The sequence below is a fragment of the Rousettus aegyptiacus genome, unplaced genomic scaffold, assembly GCF_014176215.1.
Source record: "Rousettus aegyptiacus isolate mRouAeg1 unplaced genomic scaffold, mRouAeg1.p scaffold_m13_p_12, whole genome shotgun sequence".
Lineage (NCBI taxonomy): Eukaryota > Metazoa > Chordata > Mammalia > Chiroptera > Pteropodidae > Rousettus > Rousettus aegyptiacus.
Window position 1 is genome coordinate 48,103,435 of NW_023416287.1, and position 15,397 is coordinate 48,118,831.

General features: G+C 40.4%; 1 protein-coding gene across 2 annotated transcripts in view; it reads right to left on the minus strand.

Annotated features, from left to right (window-relative positions):
- RAB31 (RAB31, member RAS oncogene family) overlaps positions 1-15,397 on the minus strand; it is a 112,695-nt gene that overhangs the window by 12,150 nt on the left and 85,148 nt on the right. For both annotated transcript variants that reach the window (XM_016119869.2, XM_036229853.1), the window contains exon 6: positions 4,193-4,302. In XM_016119869.2, coding sequence (XP_015975355.1) covers positions 4,193-4,302 — 110 coding nt within the window. The remainder of the gene's footprint in view (positions 1-4,192; positions 4,303-15,397) is intronic.

The following is a 15,397-nucleotide window of genomic DNA, read 5'->3' on the forward strand; positions in this document are numbered from 1 at the left end:
AATATAAAACCCCCACCCATCACTGTCCCCAAAGTCCTTGTTCCTTTGATTCATAGCATTTATACAATGAGTAATTATACACATATTTGACCCTATGCCCACAGCCTGTCTCTCCCCACTCAACTGTCAGTTTGTGTTGTTCACCATGATGTCCCTGGTGTCTAGCATAACACCTGGCCCACAAAAGGGCACAGGATACATTGGTTGAATAATAGGCCTGTCCAGGTGACTGGTGCTAAGCAAACTCATGTCCCTATAGAAAAGTGAGTACATTTCACTTGATCTAGTGAACCCACTGAAATAGTATCTCCTGGAACCCCATGAAATGAGGTTGAAGGTCCAAATTCAAAATGCTGAATTTGGCACTATCCTATTTACTAGTCTCAGCTTTATGGGGAATATGATGAAATAAGATCTGCTCCCAGAGAACTTACAGTCTCGCCAGAAGAATAGATGTATGCCTGAAACATTTGGAGAATCATTTAAATGGAGAATATGTTCAAATGTCATATTCAGATGCAAGAGACCTCAAATTAAAGGCCAGCACCACCAGTGAGAGCCGGGGCAGATAAAGACTTCACGAACAGAGAGATTTGGACTGGACCATGAAGGAATTAAGGTTTGCAGGGAGGAAGGAAGGAGCATCACACATAGAAGGCAAATGGACGAAGGAGAGAATAACGGCAAAGCCTGTGGAGGAGCAAAGGCTGACATTTGGGCTCTGTATCCTGCCTTTCAAGTACAATTACAGAGACAGGCTGAGAGAGTAGTTTCATAAGGAAGAATAACAGGATTTTGGGTTTTGATTTCTAACACTGTTATAAGTAAACAGCAGCAGAATAGTCATTGTGTTTTCTTGCGCCAGTTTAAAAACTCAAATGTGTAACAATTTTCTTGGCCAAGAATTCTTCTTATATTACAACTCAAAGAGGAAACTTTTAATGTTCAAAGGTATAAAAATCCAAGAAAAAAAATGAACAATGCTGGGTAGAAATACATGGCAGAGAATTAGCTCCAGGCAGTGGGGTAAAGTAGGACCAAAAATGTGATTTACAAAAGGTGCCTAGAGGACACTGCACTACATGGGACCTGTGCACGAACCATCCCAAGCAGGCCAGAGCCTACATCATTTCCAGGGTAACGTCAGTCTTTGAAAATAGATAACATTTTGGTAAACAATTTCCAGTTAGAAAGCATATTAACTCATGTTCAGAAAACACAGTTGACTCATTTCTGGTTTATGAACACTCTGAGAATGTAAGAGAAACATTTGTCTCTTCATCCAAGTCAGTATGAATTAATTTTACTTAAGCACACCTTTTTAAAAGGGCTTTTATTCTGTGGTTAGGCTACAACACCCCATTCTGAAGAAATTCATCTGAAGGCGTAAAGAGGCTGGGAAGGCACCAGTGCTTACAGTATATATGTGGAGAGAGATCCTGCCCCAAGCTGGATATTTACAGGCTTCTTTGCTAAGGAACTTACAACCAAAGTATATAAAACAGAAACAAACAGTTGTTTATTTGACATGGAAGACAAAGTGATACACGTATACTATGGCTTTTATAGAAATTATTTGAAGCCATACCTACCCAGTGCTTTAAGCAAAACACTTGTTTTCTCTTAAATGAACAGGCCACTAGAATCTCAGGAATTCCTTATTTAAAGTCCTCATCCCTTTGAGCCACAAAGACCTCATGTATGCCTGAAAGAATTTATACTGGCTGGACCATATAAAGAAGTATCTTTCAAGTTGAGATATGAATTCTTCCTGCTTATGTTGTTTTCTTCTTTGAGGTCCTTATTTAATTTTTTATTTTAATAATGAATTACATAAACCTCAGAAAGTCTCATAGCTCATGCAGAAACCTCAAGTTGAATTTCAGGTATATAGAGCACTGTGTTTCCTTTGCTGAGCCCTGCAATCTGCACTGTCAGCCTTTCAGGCGCTTATGTGGGGGAGAGAGCTCTAGAAAATACAAGGTGCTGCAGAACGGAAAGGTGGGACTGTCACAGTCCTCAGGAGCTATCTAACTTTACTTATTTAAATCATTAGTGGAAACAAAATATTTAATACCTGTATAATTAGCCTAACCTACCAGGAAAGCCAACTGCCGACAGAAAAGAATGAGTTTGATCTGAGGAAATATGAGGTTAATGGAATGAGTTAAAGTTCAGATGTCACCCAGAGTTATATGGCTATGGAGCATAGCTGAGCAGTTTCTTCACAGCAGAGCGCTGCACCCACAGCCATTTTTAGGAGGGAACTGGCATCTGGGAATAAGGGGTTTCCAACATAAAATCACAGCCTAGCACTCTAGAGTTCAACCACTCTGGTCAATAGGCTTGAAGAATACTATTCTGTTGAGACTGTGAAATGACAAGAAAGTGAATCCTTCTGAAGGAGGCAGAAAGGAAAGGTGGTGTAGACCCAGTGAACAAGGGGGCCCGGGCTGTGCCGGGCTTAGCTGCATTCTTCTGCGTATTTCTGTATCGCGCAAGTAACCGTCAGAGTTCCCCATCTCCAGTGAATTCCCCGTCAAGCCAAAAGAAACAAACAGAACATTCCCTGCTGCGGGTTCTCAGAGTCTGAAGTAACGAACCAATACCAGTTAAAAGGAAATCAAATCTGTTCTGGGAAGTGATGGCCCCTCTGACTTTAAAAGCATCGCCAAGAATGACCTCAGAGAGATCACACTATCAGTTTCCCTTCTGGAATTCCCTCCTGGAACTGTCTGGAGCCAAGATGTTTGATGAGAACTGACAACTGTTCAGGAGTTCAACTTTTCCTAAGGTAACTACCCCAGGACTGTGAGTCCTAGCACCTCACTAAACACATACCTCTTGCAAAGTCCCCAATTACTCTCCAAAGGTGTCTCAGGACACAGTTTCCCAAGACAGCTGTCAGCAGGTCACTCTCTGAAGGCACCCGGAACAGAACATAATTACCAGAAAGGTTATGAAGGCAAGATTTGGCCATCAGCTGGGAAACAGCCTTGGATAAAGGTTATTCATGGGGAAGCAGCATAAAGAAAGAGAAGTGTACTATTGCCCAGAACTGGAGATGAAAAAGGGAGCCATCACCTTCCATTAACTAGCCGATCAGAAAAGAGGGAAATCTTTACGAGTTGACTCTCCACCCAATTCCCAATTTCAGATTACATGGAATGGAGACACTACTTTTGTTGGCAATCGTTGGCCAAAAGAAAGCACTAAAAGGTTCTCTTATTTCATTTGCCTAGAGTCATTCGGTTTAATGGGTGGCTTCAGTTTTCTATAACTTCTATTTTATTTCTCTTCCCTTCAACATACTAACATACGAGGGAAAGCAGAATTTGCCACTCCAAAACATGCCTTTTGGGATATTAATTGATTAAGAAAAGACTCAGGAAGAACCTTTGACCTTCCCCCAAAGTGCCTAAAAGAATTTAGATCGAGACCTGCTCCAGGAAGGGAGCTATCATCATAGATAACTATAGTTTAATATGAACTAGTGTGTAATAGACAGAGGGGAACCTAACAAGGCCTGCTTGATTAAAGTCCATTCTGTGTCCCATTGTTAAAGATGGCCCAGCAAACATTTATCTACCAAACATTTGCTTTTCCATTTCCATGTGAATTGCCCTCCTGCCCTTTGTAGTTCCAAACTACAACTTCCCCTTCTCCTTAGCTCAAGATGGCATATAAGCCTCAGTTGCCAGATCTGCCTCTGGGTCCCATATTCTTATGGAGCCCCGTACGTGCATACATAACAAATCTGGTCATTTTTTCACGTTAATCTGTCTCATGTCAATTTGATTATTAGTCTAGGCAGAAGACTTTAGAAGGGTAGAAGGAAAATTAATTTTTCCACCCCTGCACATAAAATGCTCTTGGACAAAGGTTATTCATAGGGAATAACCATGAATTATGTATAGAATACATAATTTTCTAATTAAAATAATTTTATTTTGCAAATTACTTCATTTTGAATCACAAAACACAGAACTGCCAGGCTAGTGCAAAATTATGAAAATCTAGAATTGGGAGACACAATAGAGGCCAGTATTGACAACCACACGCTCGTAGGCTTCAGATGCATCACATCAAATTCACACATTAAGCTCTACTTTAGAGCTTAATGATTTCATCCTTTGACTGTCAGAGGCATAACAATGTAAGCAAAGCTAAAGACACACTTTCAGGTACTTACTGATTCCTTGAAAGAGCTCTTCGATATTAATAGCATTTTTTGCACTTGTTTCAACCACGATGGCACCTATGGATTCAGCATATTCCTTTGCATCCTTCAAGGGAACCTCCCTGGAAAAGAGGTCAAACCCAGACAGAAATGAGTACTCATTTGTAAAATATAAATAACCCCAACAGAACAAACAAAAGCTCATGTGGAAACAGCTCCTTTATTTTCCTGTAGGACATCAATTCCATTGTTCAGCAATTATTGAAAACCTAGTATGGATGAGAATTTTAAAGTTTAAACCTGGTCTCTGGCATCACAGAGACAAGATGTGCATCAATAAACTACTGTCCTGGTTCCACACAAGGAAAGAATCCCAGAGCAGTAAGAAAAATCATTATGAGTATGGCAGTATACCTTTCAGCTTTGAGTTAGGGTTGATTTCAAATATTTTCCCCAAAATAATGAAGAAAATTATTTTTAAAAAATTATGTGTGTCTGCACATGCATGTTTGTGCACATGTTTCTATAAGACTTTCCATATATCATCTTTGACAAATCAGATGAACTATGTGACATGATTTGAAAGCTTGGAAATGAACATGGATAGAGCTATAATAGCTACAATACGGTATGATATATTTAGACTGTGTTCTCTAAAAGGCTGTTTCTGAAAAAGTTTTAGGACATGAGTTGTATTTAAATGAACATTTTAAAAGGCATTTATTGATTTACTTTTAATGTAAAGATATTATGGTAGACCCAAAGATTAGAAAGTCACAGTTCCTATTCTCTAAAAGTTTATTCATTTAGTCAACAAATATCCATTTAACAGCTATTGTATGCCAGTCTCCTAGTCCCCACCATCTTGAATCTAAATTTGAAAGCAAAGGCAAAAGCGTCCATAGTCACTCTAATTCATGACATTGTAACATCTGCAATATGTGGATAATAAAGGTATCAGTAAAGTGCTTTAGGAGTAGAGGGTAGAAAGTGATGCATTTTGATCAGTGGAAGCCAAGAAGATGCCTTGGAGGAGGTCACCTAAAGTGTAGCCATGCCAGGTAGAGAGAACACAGATGAGAACTATGATATGACAGCCTGACAAAGCCCATGGTAGGGAAGCACCCTCATCCTCGGAGGGTTTTAAAAGCTGATTCTGTACCCAACATGGTCTTGAGTGTAATGGTAGATGATATGGTGTCAGAGAGAGGGTTCAGCAGGAATCGTGCCAGATGGGCAGGAAAGCACCCAGTGGCCAATGAAAAACAATGACAAGGTAAGCTCTACATTCTAGGAAATCATAGTGCACAAAATGGACTAGAGGAGGGCAGAGAGGAGAATTTGAAAGCTCCTCTAATGCTGTAGATGGCAGAGAACACAATGAAAAACTAGGAGGGCTACAGGAAAAGGAAGGAAAACAGAAAATCAAAACTGGGAGCGGGGAGCGAAGACTCCCTCCACTTCCCCATCTCCTTCCCTTTCTTTGACCCACCCCAAATTCCTCATAAATGGCTACAACTAGTTTATAAAGATATGGGGAAAATTCTACCTTGGCATTTAAATTCTTTATGTATCCCCCATCATATGAGAGGACTTTCGGGTACTAGTTGGAAAAGGGCCTAACTAGAGCCTATCGTATTAAAGCCAGTGGTCCCAGGATCCCACGCCCGAGGAGAGAGGTCTCCTGAGCCGTGTCAGCTTGAATCTGTACTTCCAGAGTCTTTCTTACCAAAGAGATACTGGCAAAAATTATGCTCCTGCAACTACCCTCCTTGTTGTTCCTAACAGATAAGCCATAGGCCTCTTGCAGATATTTAAAAAATTTAAGATTTTTGGTGGCAGTAAATTTTACATTTAAAATATTCCAGAAAAGGGGTTTTCTATGTTCTGTCTGGCATGTTACCCCATTTTAAAATTTCTTCTTAGCAGTCTTTGTCAAACCACAAATAGAAGGGTGGGGCTCAACTCTGCCTAAATGTAGGACAAACAAAACAGGCTATGGCCTACTCATCTCTACCTGGGGGTGGAGGTGCATCTGGCCATCAAAGAAGCTTCAGAGACCCCTCAGGTGAGAGAAGGTTACACACACACTTAAACACTTTCTTAGTTCCTCTCTCATCAGTCCCATTGTGGAACAAAGAGGAGAACAGGTTTTGGAAGGATTAAGGTAAGAACAAAGTCACAACGCAATCCAAAATATCCATGCTGAGGACAACAGTAAACCAGGATAGGCTAATTATCTCATAGTCTACAATGCTGGACCTTGAAATGGAGGGATAAGAAAAGTGTGTGCTCAGACTCCTCCAAAGTTTAGAAACAAGTACTGCTTGATAAATGATTTGCCCAAGATGAGAGAGTGATTGGGGTGAAGGCAGGGTCAAACCCAAGACCTCTGGCTCTGCCCAGTTTGCTCCCATCAGGCCTTGACAACACAGCCACTGAGCTGGCACTCACACTCCAGAGGCCATTCTTTCCATCTTTATAGACAAAGAATATATGGATTCAAAATATCCTCAAACTGTAATACGCTGGAGTTGGGAGTGGAGGCAGAGGAAGGGTGTATCCTATCCTCCTGAAGAACAGGTTCCTACTCTTAAGAGTCTAGAAGGCCAGTGAAAGTCCCTCTAATATGAACTGGGTGAGATTAGAAAGACCAACCACATTATAACAGTGTAAAAGTGCATTTCAATAACATCTTCCTTGTTCACATCTCCCCTCTTTATTCTGGCCGTGACTACTTTGAAAAATATGTTGTTAATGGTTATTGGTATCAATTCCTCAGTAAGTCAGCCCCAAGGACAGGGCAGAGAGTGATATCTCCAGGCACCAGCTGCCTAGGAGAAAATAGCTTCCAAGGCTCCCAAGAACAATAAAACAATACTTCTGCCAGAGTATAGATAACAAAACTAACCACCAACATCTGCTTCTGTAAACCTGCTTGCTTGCTGGAGGGGATTTGGGGGCTTTTTAAGCTATCCCCTCTGGAAGCTCGGGGCTGATTCTCTAGTGGGGCGAATCAGTCGCTGGCCAGCTAATAAAGGCTCATAATTAATCTCAATTGGTTCCGTGGGTCTTAGATTTGAACATGCCACAACAACATGTGTCTGCCAAAATACATTTCCATTACCATGGTATAATAAGAAATATGCATTCGGTCTTGGTCCCTGGTTCTTGGCACAGAGCTCCTAAAACCCATGGAGTTTCCTGCCTGATAGGTGTGTCTTCTGTTATTCATCATGAGCCCCATTAGACACACACCCGAGTTTCTGATAGGGAGGGGCCTCTACATAGTTTCAGGATGGGGCTGGTCACCTGAGGAACAAACCACAGGACTACAGGGTTAGAACTTTCAGCCCATCCCCCCACCTTTGGGGAAGGAGTGGGGCTGGAGATTTAATGGACATGACTAAGTAAGTAATGCAGCCTCTAGAAATACTCTTCAATACAGGTTTGGAGAGCCTTGGGTTGCTGAACACCTGGAGGTGCTGGGAAAGCAGCATGTCCACAGAGGGCATAAAAGTTCCATGCCCCTGCCCACAAACCTTGCTATATGCAGAGATCTTCCATCTGGCTGGCTCTGAGTTACACCTTGACAGAAAAACTATAATCATAAGTCTAATGTTTTCCTGAGTTCTATAAATCCATTCTAGTGAATTATCAAACCAGAGGAGGCGAAGGGTTATGGGAACCCCCCCAAATTTTCAGTCTTTCAGGCAGAAGTAAGAGTAATTTGGGGATACCCAAGACTTGTGGCTGGCATCTGAAGTGGGGGGAGCAGTCTTATGGGACTAAGTCCTTAATTTATGAGGTCTACACTAATTCACAGTAGCTAGAATCAGAATTTAATTGAATTGCAGAATACCCAGCTGGTATCAGAAAAGTGTTGTTAGAACAAACAGAGCAATTATGGTCTGAAAGAAGTGTCAGAAAGGTGAGGACGTACTTCCTCGGAGCTTCTTGCAGACATGTAAAATAGCAACCTGGGAACTCCAGCTGCATTTCAGGAGAGGCTCGCTGCACAGAAGAACCTCAGGGCTGGAAGGCTGCCATCACTGGCCTCCGCAATTATGACTACACGACACTATGGCATCCAGTGACTTTTGTTCACTATTTTCAACAACTGCTTATCAAGTGTCTGCCATATGCTGGACAATATATTAGACATTGAAACAGGTAAACTGAAACTTGCCAACGGATAAACACAGTCGACTTTGATGGGAAAGATTATATTTAGACTTTCTAGACTAAACTATGTACAGAAAGTCAGGACTCGCAGAAATCACCCAGAAGTGTTACCGCAAACTAGCCGGAAAGTACAGATTTGGGTTTCTTGCCCCCACCCACCCAACTCCCCTCACCAACGAAACCCCATCTCCTCCCACTGCTGTTCCTTCCTCCACTTTCAGGAGCTGATCATATTCTGCCTGACCTTAAATGTCCGCACTACTAACGGGTCCTTACTTGACTATCTGAAGTCCCAGCCCCCTCGGTGCAGCAGGGACTAGCCAACTACAGGGAGGAAGAGTGGTCAGGATGGAAGGTGGAACTCAGGGCCAGGGCTGGATTCCCTCTGGAGCCAACAGGAGACACAAAGGGCATGAGAAGTGGGAAAGCTGGAGACCACAGGAGAGGCTACAATCCTTAGCAGGGAGACACTGACTTCAAGGGACAAGAAGAAGAGACAAGAGTCAGGGTCAGAGTCAAGAGCTGAGGCTTGGGGAGCGAAAGTAGTACCAGTCAGGACTACGGAGGGGTGACCACCCCCAATGGTGAACACTGCACAGTAGAGCATTTTATGGACTCACCTGTGCACGACATGTGTTACAGGCTCAGTGGGCCCTTTCACGTCTATATCTAAACCTTCTCCCCATTGAGCTAGCTGATTGCTGGTCATCACTACTGAACAGCATATGGACCTCACAAATGTAACTTGTCACAGCCTTATAACTGCCTTCACCACAGATCGGCCACTCTTCCCATAAACCTGCTACTTCCCAAGCCAGAAACCATGGAGGCGCCTAAGTGCTCCCCCTCTCTTACCCCTCTGTGCCCAGTAATGCAGCCTGACCTCCCTGGCAGCCAGCCCTACCTGAGCCTGAATTCAGTTCCTCTCCATTACATGGCTTTCTGCAGTTGCCTTGTTGTATTTTGGTTTAATATTATTTCGAATGTACTTGTTTATGACTTAAGTGAAGTTGTTTTAATCCACTGTTTATGACAAAAAAAAAGTTTCTTTGATGAAGAATGAAGTAAGTCTTGTCAAGACGTCATCATTCTATATCTGTTGCTGCTGATACGCAGTTAACAACCAGCTGCTGAGGAGCCTCTGCTTATCAATAAGAACACCCAGAGAAGCAACTGCGGCAAGCGGACATCTAGGCTGTGAGCACTGAGAGTCTGTGAGCATTAAGAGTCTGTGAGCACTATTTGGTGTGGAGCATTCACTCCTGTCTTGGCAAGGCACTCCTCATAGACAGTGGGATGGCACAAGAGCCCCGAGAAAGAGGTTAGCCCACCAGCCAACACAGGTGGCTTCATTCCCCAGCATCATGCTCTAGCAACAGAGCAGTTGTTTTTGCACTGGAAATCTAGAACGTCGTCAGTTGGTCACGGACTCTCCCAAGTGCCTCCTCATAAAAAATACACTTCATATTGAATTTGGACTCTATTATTTCATATCTCCTTGCCTAGAACAATACTATGATTAATCTGGCATTTGTTTGGCGCATGTTATTTCCTTATTTGCCTTATTAAGAGATGTCCTGTATGCGGTTGGCTCATTAAATTATAATTCCCACAGCGAACCTGTGCTAAATAAATTGCTGGCAAAGACAACTCAGTTTCTGAGCATGACTAATTCTGCCTCCCTAAAACGAAAACTAAATATGCCTCTAACTGGTCCTCCAGCCTCCGACAATAGTAATCGACACGCCTACTGCAAATCTATCAAATATTCACGTGAACAGAATTCATTGATGTCTTCCAATTGCCTCAGGATAAAATCCAACACCTAATCAGGACGAGACTTCATGTCTCATTCCTCCCTCATTCACACCCGAAGCTACAGCCATTACAAATGGGTGGCCATTCTGGGAACTTTCTATGTTCATATCTATTTCTGGGTCATGTGCCTGCTCTTCTCTCTGTCCACCTCTCCCCGTTCACTTGGCAATATTCCACCCATGGCCGCTGGAGAGCTCAATCCAGCATCTCCTCCCTCCAGAGCAGATGCTCTTCCCCATTACCCATAACACCTAAGCATATTGTAGCCTATACTATCATCTTTATGAAGCTGAGTGGCTCCCAAAATAGGCTGTGATTTCTTAATATCAGGACCATGGTTTTTATTTTAGTGTGTCAGGATCGTAACAGTGCCTGGCACCAAGGAGGCAATCAATGAATATCTGTTGAATGACAGAATGCCTTTGGCAGAGTGGAGGATTTAGGTAAAGGAGATGCCATTTGAACTTAAGGGGAAGTGTAGGGAGTGCTGAGAATGTCAACTGAAAAGGTCACAGAGGCAGAGGCTCACCCACCCTTCCAAATGAGCCAGAAGGGTGGCTTAGGGGTATAAGCAACATGAAAGGAGTCTCCTGCTAGAAACAGGCTTTGATGTTAATCAGCTTACATTTCAGCATGGTCCACACTTAAGCCTGTCCTGAGTCTTGGACTCACAGTTTGAACTGCCCATAGCAGTGAGGCTATTAGCAGGGGAGGGAGATCGGAAACCAGCCTCCTTGTGGGACCCAGACTTCTGAAGGCTGTGCTGCCCAACAACAGTCCTTGATTTGTTGTTCATAGGCGGAACATGGCAGCTGATTCATTCTAATTCCAGGGCTATTTAATTCTCCGCAGATGATAAGGAGAGGAGGACAGGTACACCAAGAGGAGTTCCTAAAGCCCTACCTGTGAGGGTGAAAGATCAAACCAGCAGGCTAAGGTAGAATGATACTCTAGCCCCCTAGGGGTTCACAGGGAAGTTCACTTCCAGGGTTTCCTTCTGAAACTCAGTGGAGATGAATGATGCACTGATCTGTGCTAAAGGGCATGTTCTGGCCATGAGTTTTAGTTCAGAATGTTTCATGAATGGCCTAGCATGTAGCTGATGTGAAAAAGGCAGTTAAAGCATGCTGCTCACAGAAGTAAAATTATTTTCTCCTTCAGTAGCCCCTAATGTCCACTTCTCTAAGGTTTTATGTTCTTCATTCTACCAGATGGTGTGACTGCTTTACAATTTAAATGTTAAGTAAGTTGGCATTATAATGTACTCAAAACAATACCTGGCACACACTAAGTGCTATATAAGTGTCTCTTTAACAAATCTTTACAAAGCTATGTCAGAAAAGATAATGGTAAGGCACAATTTTCTTAAAGAATGCTTAGAAAGATTGAAGAAATAATGCAAATGGAGGAAATGAGTAAATAGGAGGCCCAACCTACTTCAGAGTTTGAAGGCCTTTCTTAAGTTTATCTGACTCAACCCATGGCCCAGTCAGATTTAGTGATCATTTTCTTCTTCAGCCTCTAAGTTTTATATCATGATTAAACAGCTCATTATAATTCTGAGATTACTTTTAAAATTCACCTACTTTCTCTAACTTTTATGGATTTGTTATTTTACATGTAAATCCTTGTTCCATTTTGAATCCACTTTCCCTTATAACTAGCTAATTACTCTTAAATAATTTATTGAATTATCCTTTTTTATACTATTTAAAATATCATTTTTATCATATAATAAATCTTCTCATGTATTTTATCCTATTTTCTTGATTCTCTACTTTGTTCACTGATTTTCTGTCTAGTTCTGTAACAATACTACATTGTTTTATCACTAAATCATTAAAATACATTTCTTCATCTGCTGGGATTAGTCCCTCCAATATTATTTTTGCCTGTTTTATTTTTCTAAAGAATTTTAGGATCATTCTGTAAAATCTTTTAAAATGTTATTTTGGTAATCTGACTGGAATCTCAGTGAATTCATGGTTTACTTTAGAGCAAACTGACATTTTTACAGTACTAAGTTTTCCTATCGAAGGAATAAGTACATATTTTAATTTATTTAAGTCTTCTTTCATGTCTTACCATAGAGTTGTAAAGTTTTATCTATACAGGTCTTGTTCAGTTCTTGCCGAATTCATTTCTTGGATTTAAAATACTTCAAAAAATTTTAAATGATATATACACCAAAAACTGTTGAGTACTAGATATTTATATTTGTACTGTTATTATAAAGAGAGTTTTAACATCTACTTGATTTTTAAATTATTTATTATTTGTATAGAGGCAAACAATAATTATTCAGTAAAAAATCATGGTTTTCCTATCCTGCTTGCAATTAAAGAAATTCACAGGAAAATGAGGAGCACATTTTCCGTGTCTCAGATTGGCCCAGATGAAAAAGTTCAATATCTGCAGTGTTGAAGCATGGAAAGGGAGGAATGCTCACACAATAACCATGTGATTTCAAAGAGGTCATGGTTAACTGTAGAACAACCACATCTAGAAAGTTTTCAGGCATCTTAGAGCAGATGCACAAAAGTCCTCATTTTTCCATAAATTAAATACATAAGTTAAAAAAAAAAAACTTTAATGCTAAAAACAAGGAGACAAAATGAGGATAAGCATCCAAGAGTCCTGCAGTCCTCTCTGTCACATAACAATCATAACTAAGCCTTCTCTAGACATCTTCGGAAAACATCGCATAAAATTTTTAGGATATCATTCTCAGGCGTGTTCTACAGATACCTATCCCAGTGATTATTTGGGACCTGTTAGAAATGGAGGTCCCTTGCCCCAGACCTATTGAACCAGAATATCTATATGGATTTTAGCAACTTTCCAACAGCTTCTTATGTACTCTAAAGCTTGAGAAAAACACTTTTAGGCAGTGGTCTGTAAAATGTTGAGCTTTGTATTTTTGCAGTCTATTCATAATCTTTCACTATGAAGTCCAGAGTTTTGATATATATATTAAAATGACTATACCTAAGACATAATTTAATATATAGTCATGCTCTATATAACAACAGTTCAGTCAACAACAGACCACACATACAATGGTGTTTCCATATTATTATGGAACTGAAAAATTCCTATCACCTAGTGATGTCATAGCCTTTGTAACATCATAGCACAAAGGGTACAAAAACCAACAAGGCTGTGGTTGAGGTGGCAAACAACTTGAACCTGGTGTGGATGAGGATGACACTGAGGAGTTCCTAGAGGTAATGGTTCTTGAGGAACTGATCAATAATTATTAGAACTCAAAAAGGAATGTCTAGGTGAAGACGAGATAAAAAAAAAAAAGAACAAGAGAAAAGAATAAAACTCCCAATAAAATTCACAGTGAAGGGTTTAGCAGAAGCTGTCGCAGACCTCAACAAGCTCCTTAAAAGTTTGAAAACATGGACCTCAACACTGAAAGGTTTTCATTAATACAGAGGAATGTTCATGGTACCATTATCTGCTTAGAAGCAAATCCATGATGAAAAGAAGAAACAAGCCAAGCAAATCACCATAGATATTCTTCTGAAATGAGTGGCATCTCCTCAGGCTGGTCCTTCAGGAGGTATTCCAGAAGAAGGCATTGTTATCATAGAAGATAACAGTTCCAAGCAAGTTACTAACCCTAAAGACCTTCCAGTGGGACAAGACATGGAAGTGGAAGACAGCGATATTAATGATCCTGATCCTATGTAGGCTTAAGCCATTGTGTGTGTTTGTCTTTGTTTTTAACAAAAAAGCTTAAAAAGTAAAAATAAACAAATAAACAAACAAATAAATAAATAATTTTAAAAATAGAAAAATGTTTATAGAATAAGGATATACAGAAAGTACACATCTATACAATATGTTTTAAGCTAAGTGTTATTACAAAAGAGTCAAAAATCTTTTTTTAATTTAAGTTTATAAAGTAAAAATTGTTACAGTAAACTAAATTAATTTATTACTGAAGAAAAATGTTTTTTATAAATTAAGTGTAACCTAACTGTATAGTGTTTATAAAGTCTACAGCCCTTCAGTCACTCACCACTCACTCACTGACTCACTGAGAGCAACTTCTAGTCCTGCAAGTTCCATTCATGATAAGTGCCCTACAGGTATATTACATTTTTATGGTACTTTTTTATGTATTAGATGCACAAATACTTACCATTGTGTTATAATTACCTACAGTACTCAGGACAGTAGTATCATACTGCAGGCTTGAGCCTAGGAGCACTGGCTATACCATACAGCCTAAGTGCGTACTAGGCTAAACTAGGTTTGTGTAAGTGCACTCTGTGATTTGCACACAAGGATGAAATTGTCTAACGACACATTCCTCAGAACACACCCCTTCCTTAAGCAATGTGTGTTTGTACATTTCTCAGGCACCATTTTACAAGTGATAAAATTAAATAATAGTAGCCTCATGAGCTCTTCACAAAAGAAATCTTCTGGTTCTAGCATGCATATTAAATTTCCAAAACATCATAACAGCAACAAGCAAGCAAGCATTCTTTATGTTCTCCCAAACTCCTAGAATACAGCAGTTAACATTTCATTTAAAAATGTTTGCCCTATATTTTTACTCTCTGATCCAGCCATAGCCTCCCTTCCAAGGTCAGGCTTAAACAATCAAGTAAGTGGGCCATGGGTAAGCAGTAAGACAACAGTGAGCAAGAGAGGGCTGTTAGATGTCTGGGAGAATTCTTTTTTTGTCAAAATCATCCCACATGTTTAAGGTATTCTAGCCAAAAGCAATGGAAATTATTCACAACATTCCATCAAACTCCAGCAGAGGAAGGCTGCAGGCTGTCTGCAGAGGCTGAGGAGTGCCATGAAGCAGTCTCAGTCTTCCCCACTCCCTCAGGCAGCCACTAAAATGAATAATCGGGGCTTGTTGTGCTCTCGTTAGCTCATATTTTCCCTAAATACCCAAGATATTTGGGTACTACACAGATGAGGCAACCATTTTAGCAATAATTAAAGCAGCAAAATCTGTTCTTTTAGATACTCAGATTGATTTGCCTGTGAGGTAAAACTAAAACTAAAATGAGCTTTTTTAAAAAAGAATAATAACCACCTTTGTATTTAATACTGATTGGATAACACCACTTTACAGTGATCTAAGCACTTACAGTTAAAGCATTTGACATGTGTACCCTGGGAAGAATTTCTGTTCCCATGGGGCCTTGCTTCCTTATTAATGTGTGTCCGTAACTGCTA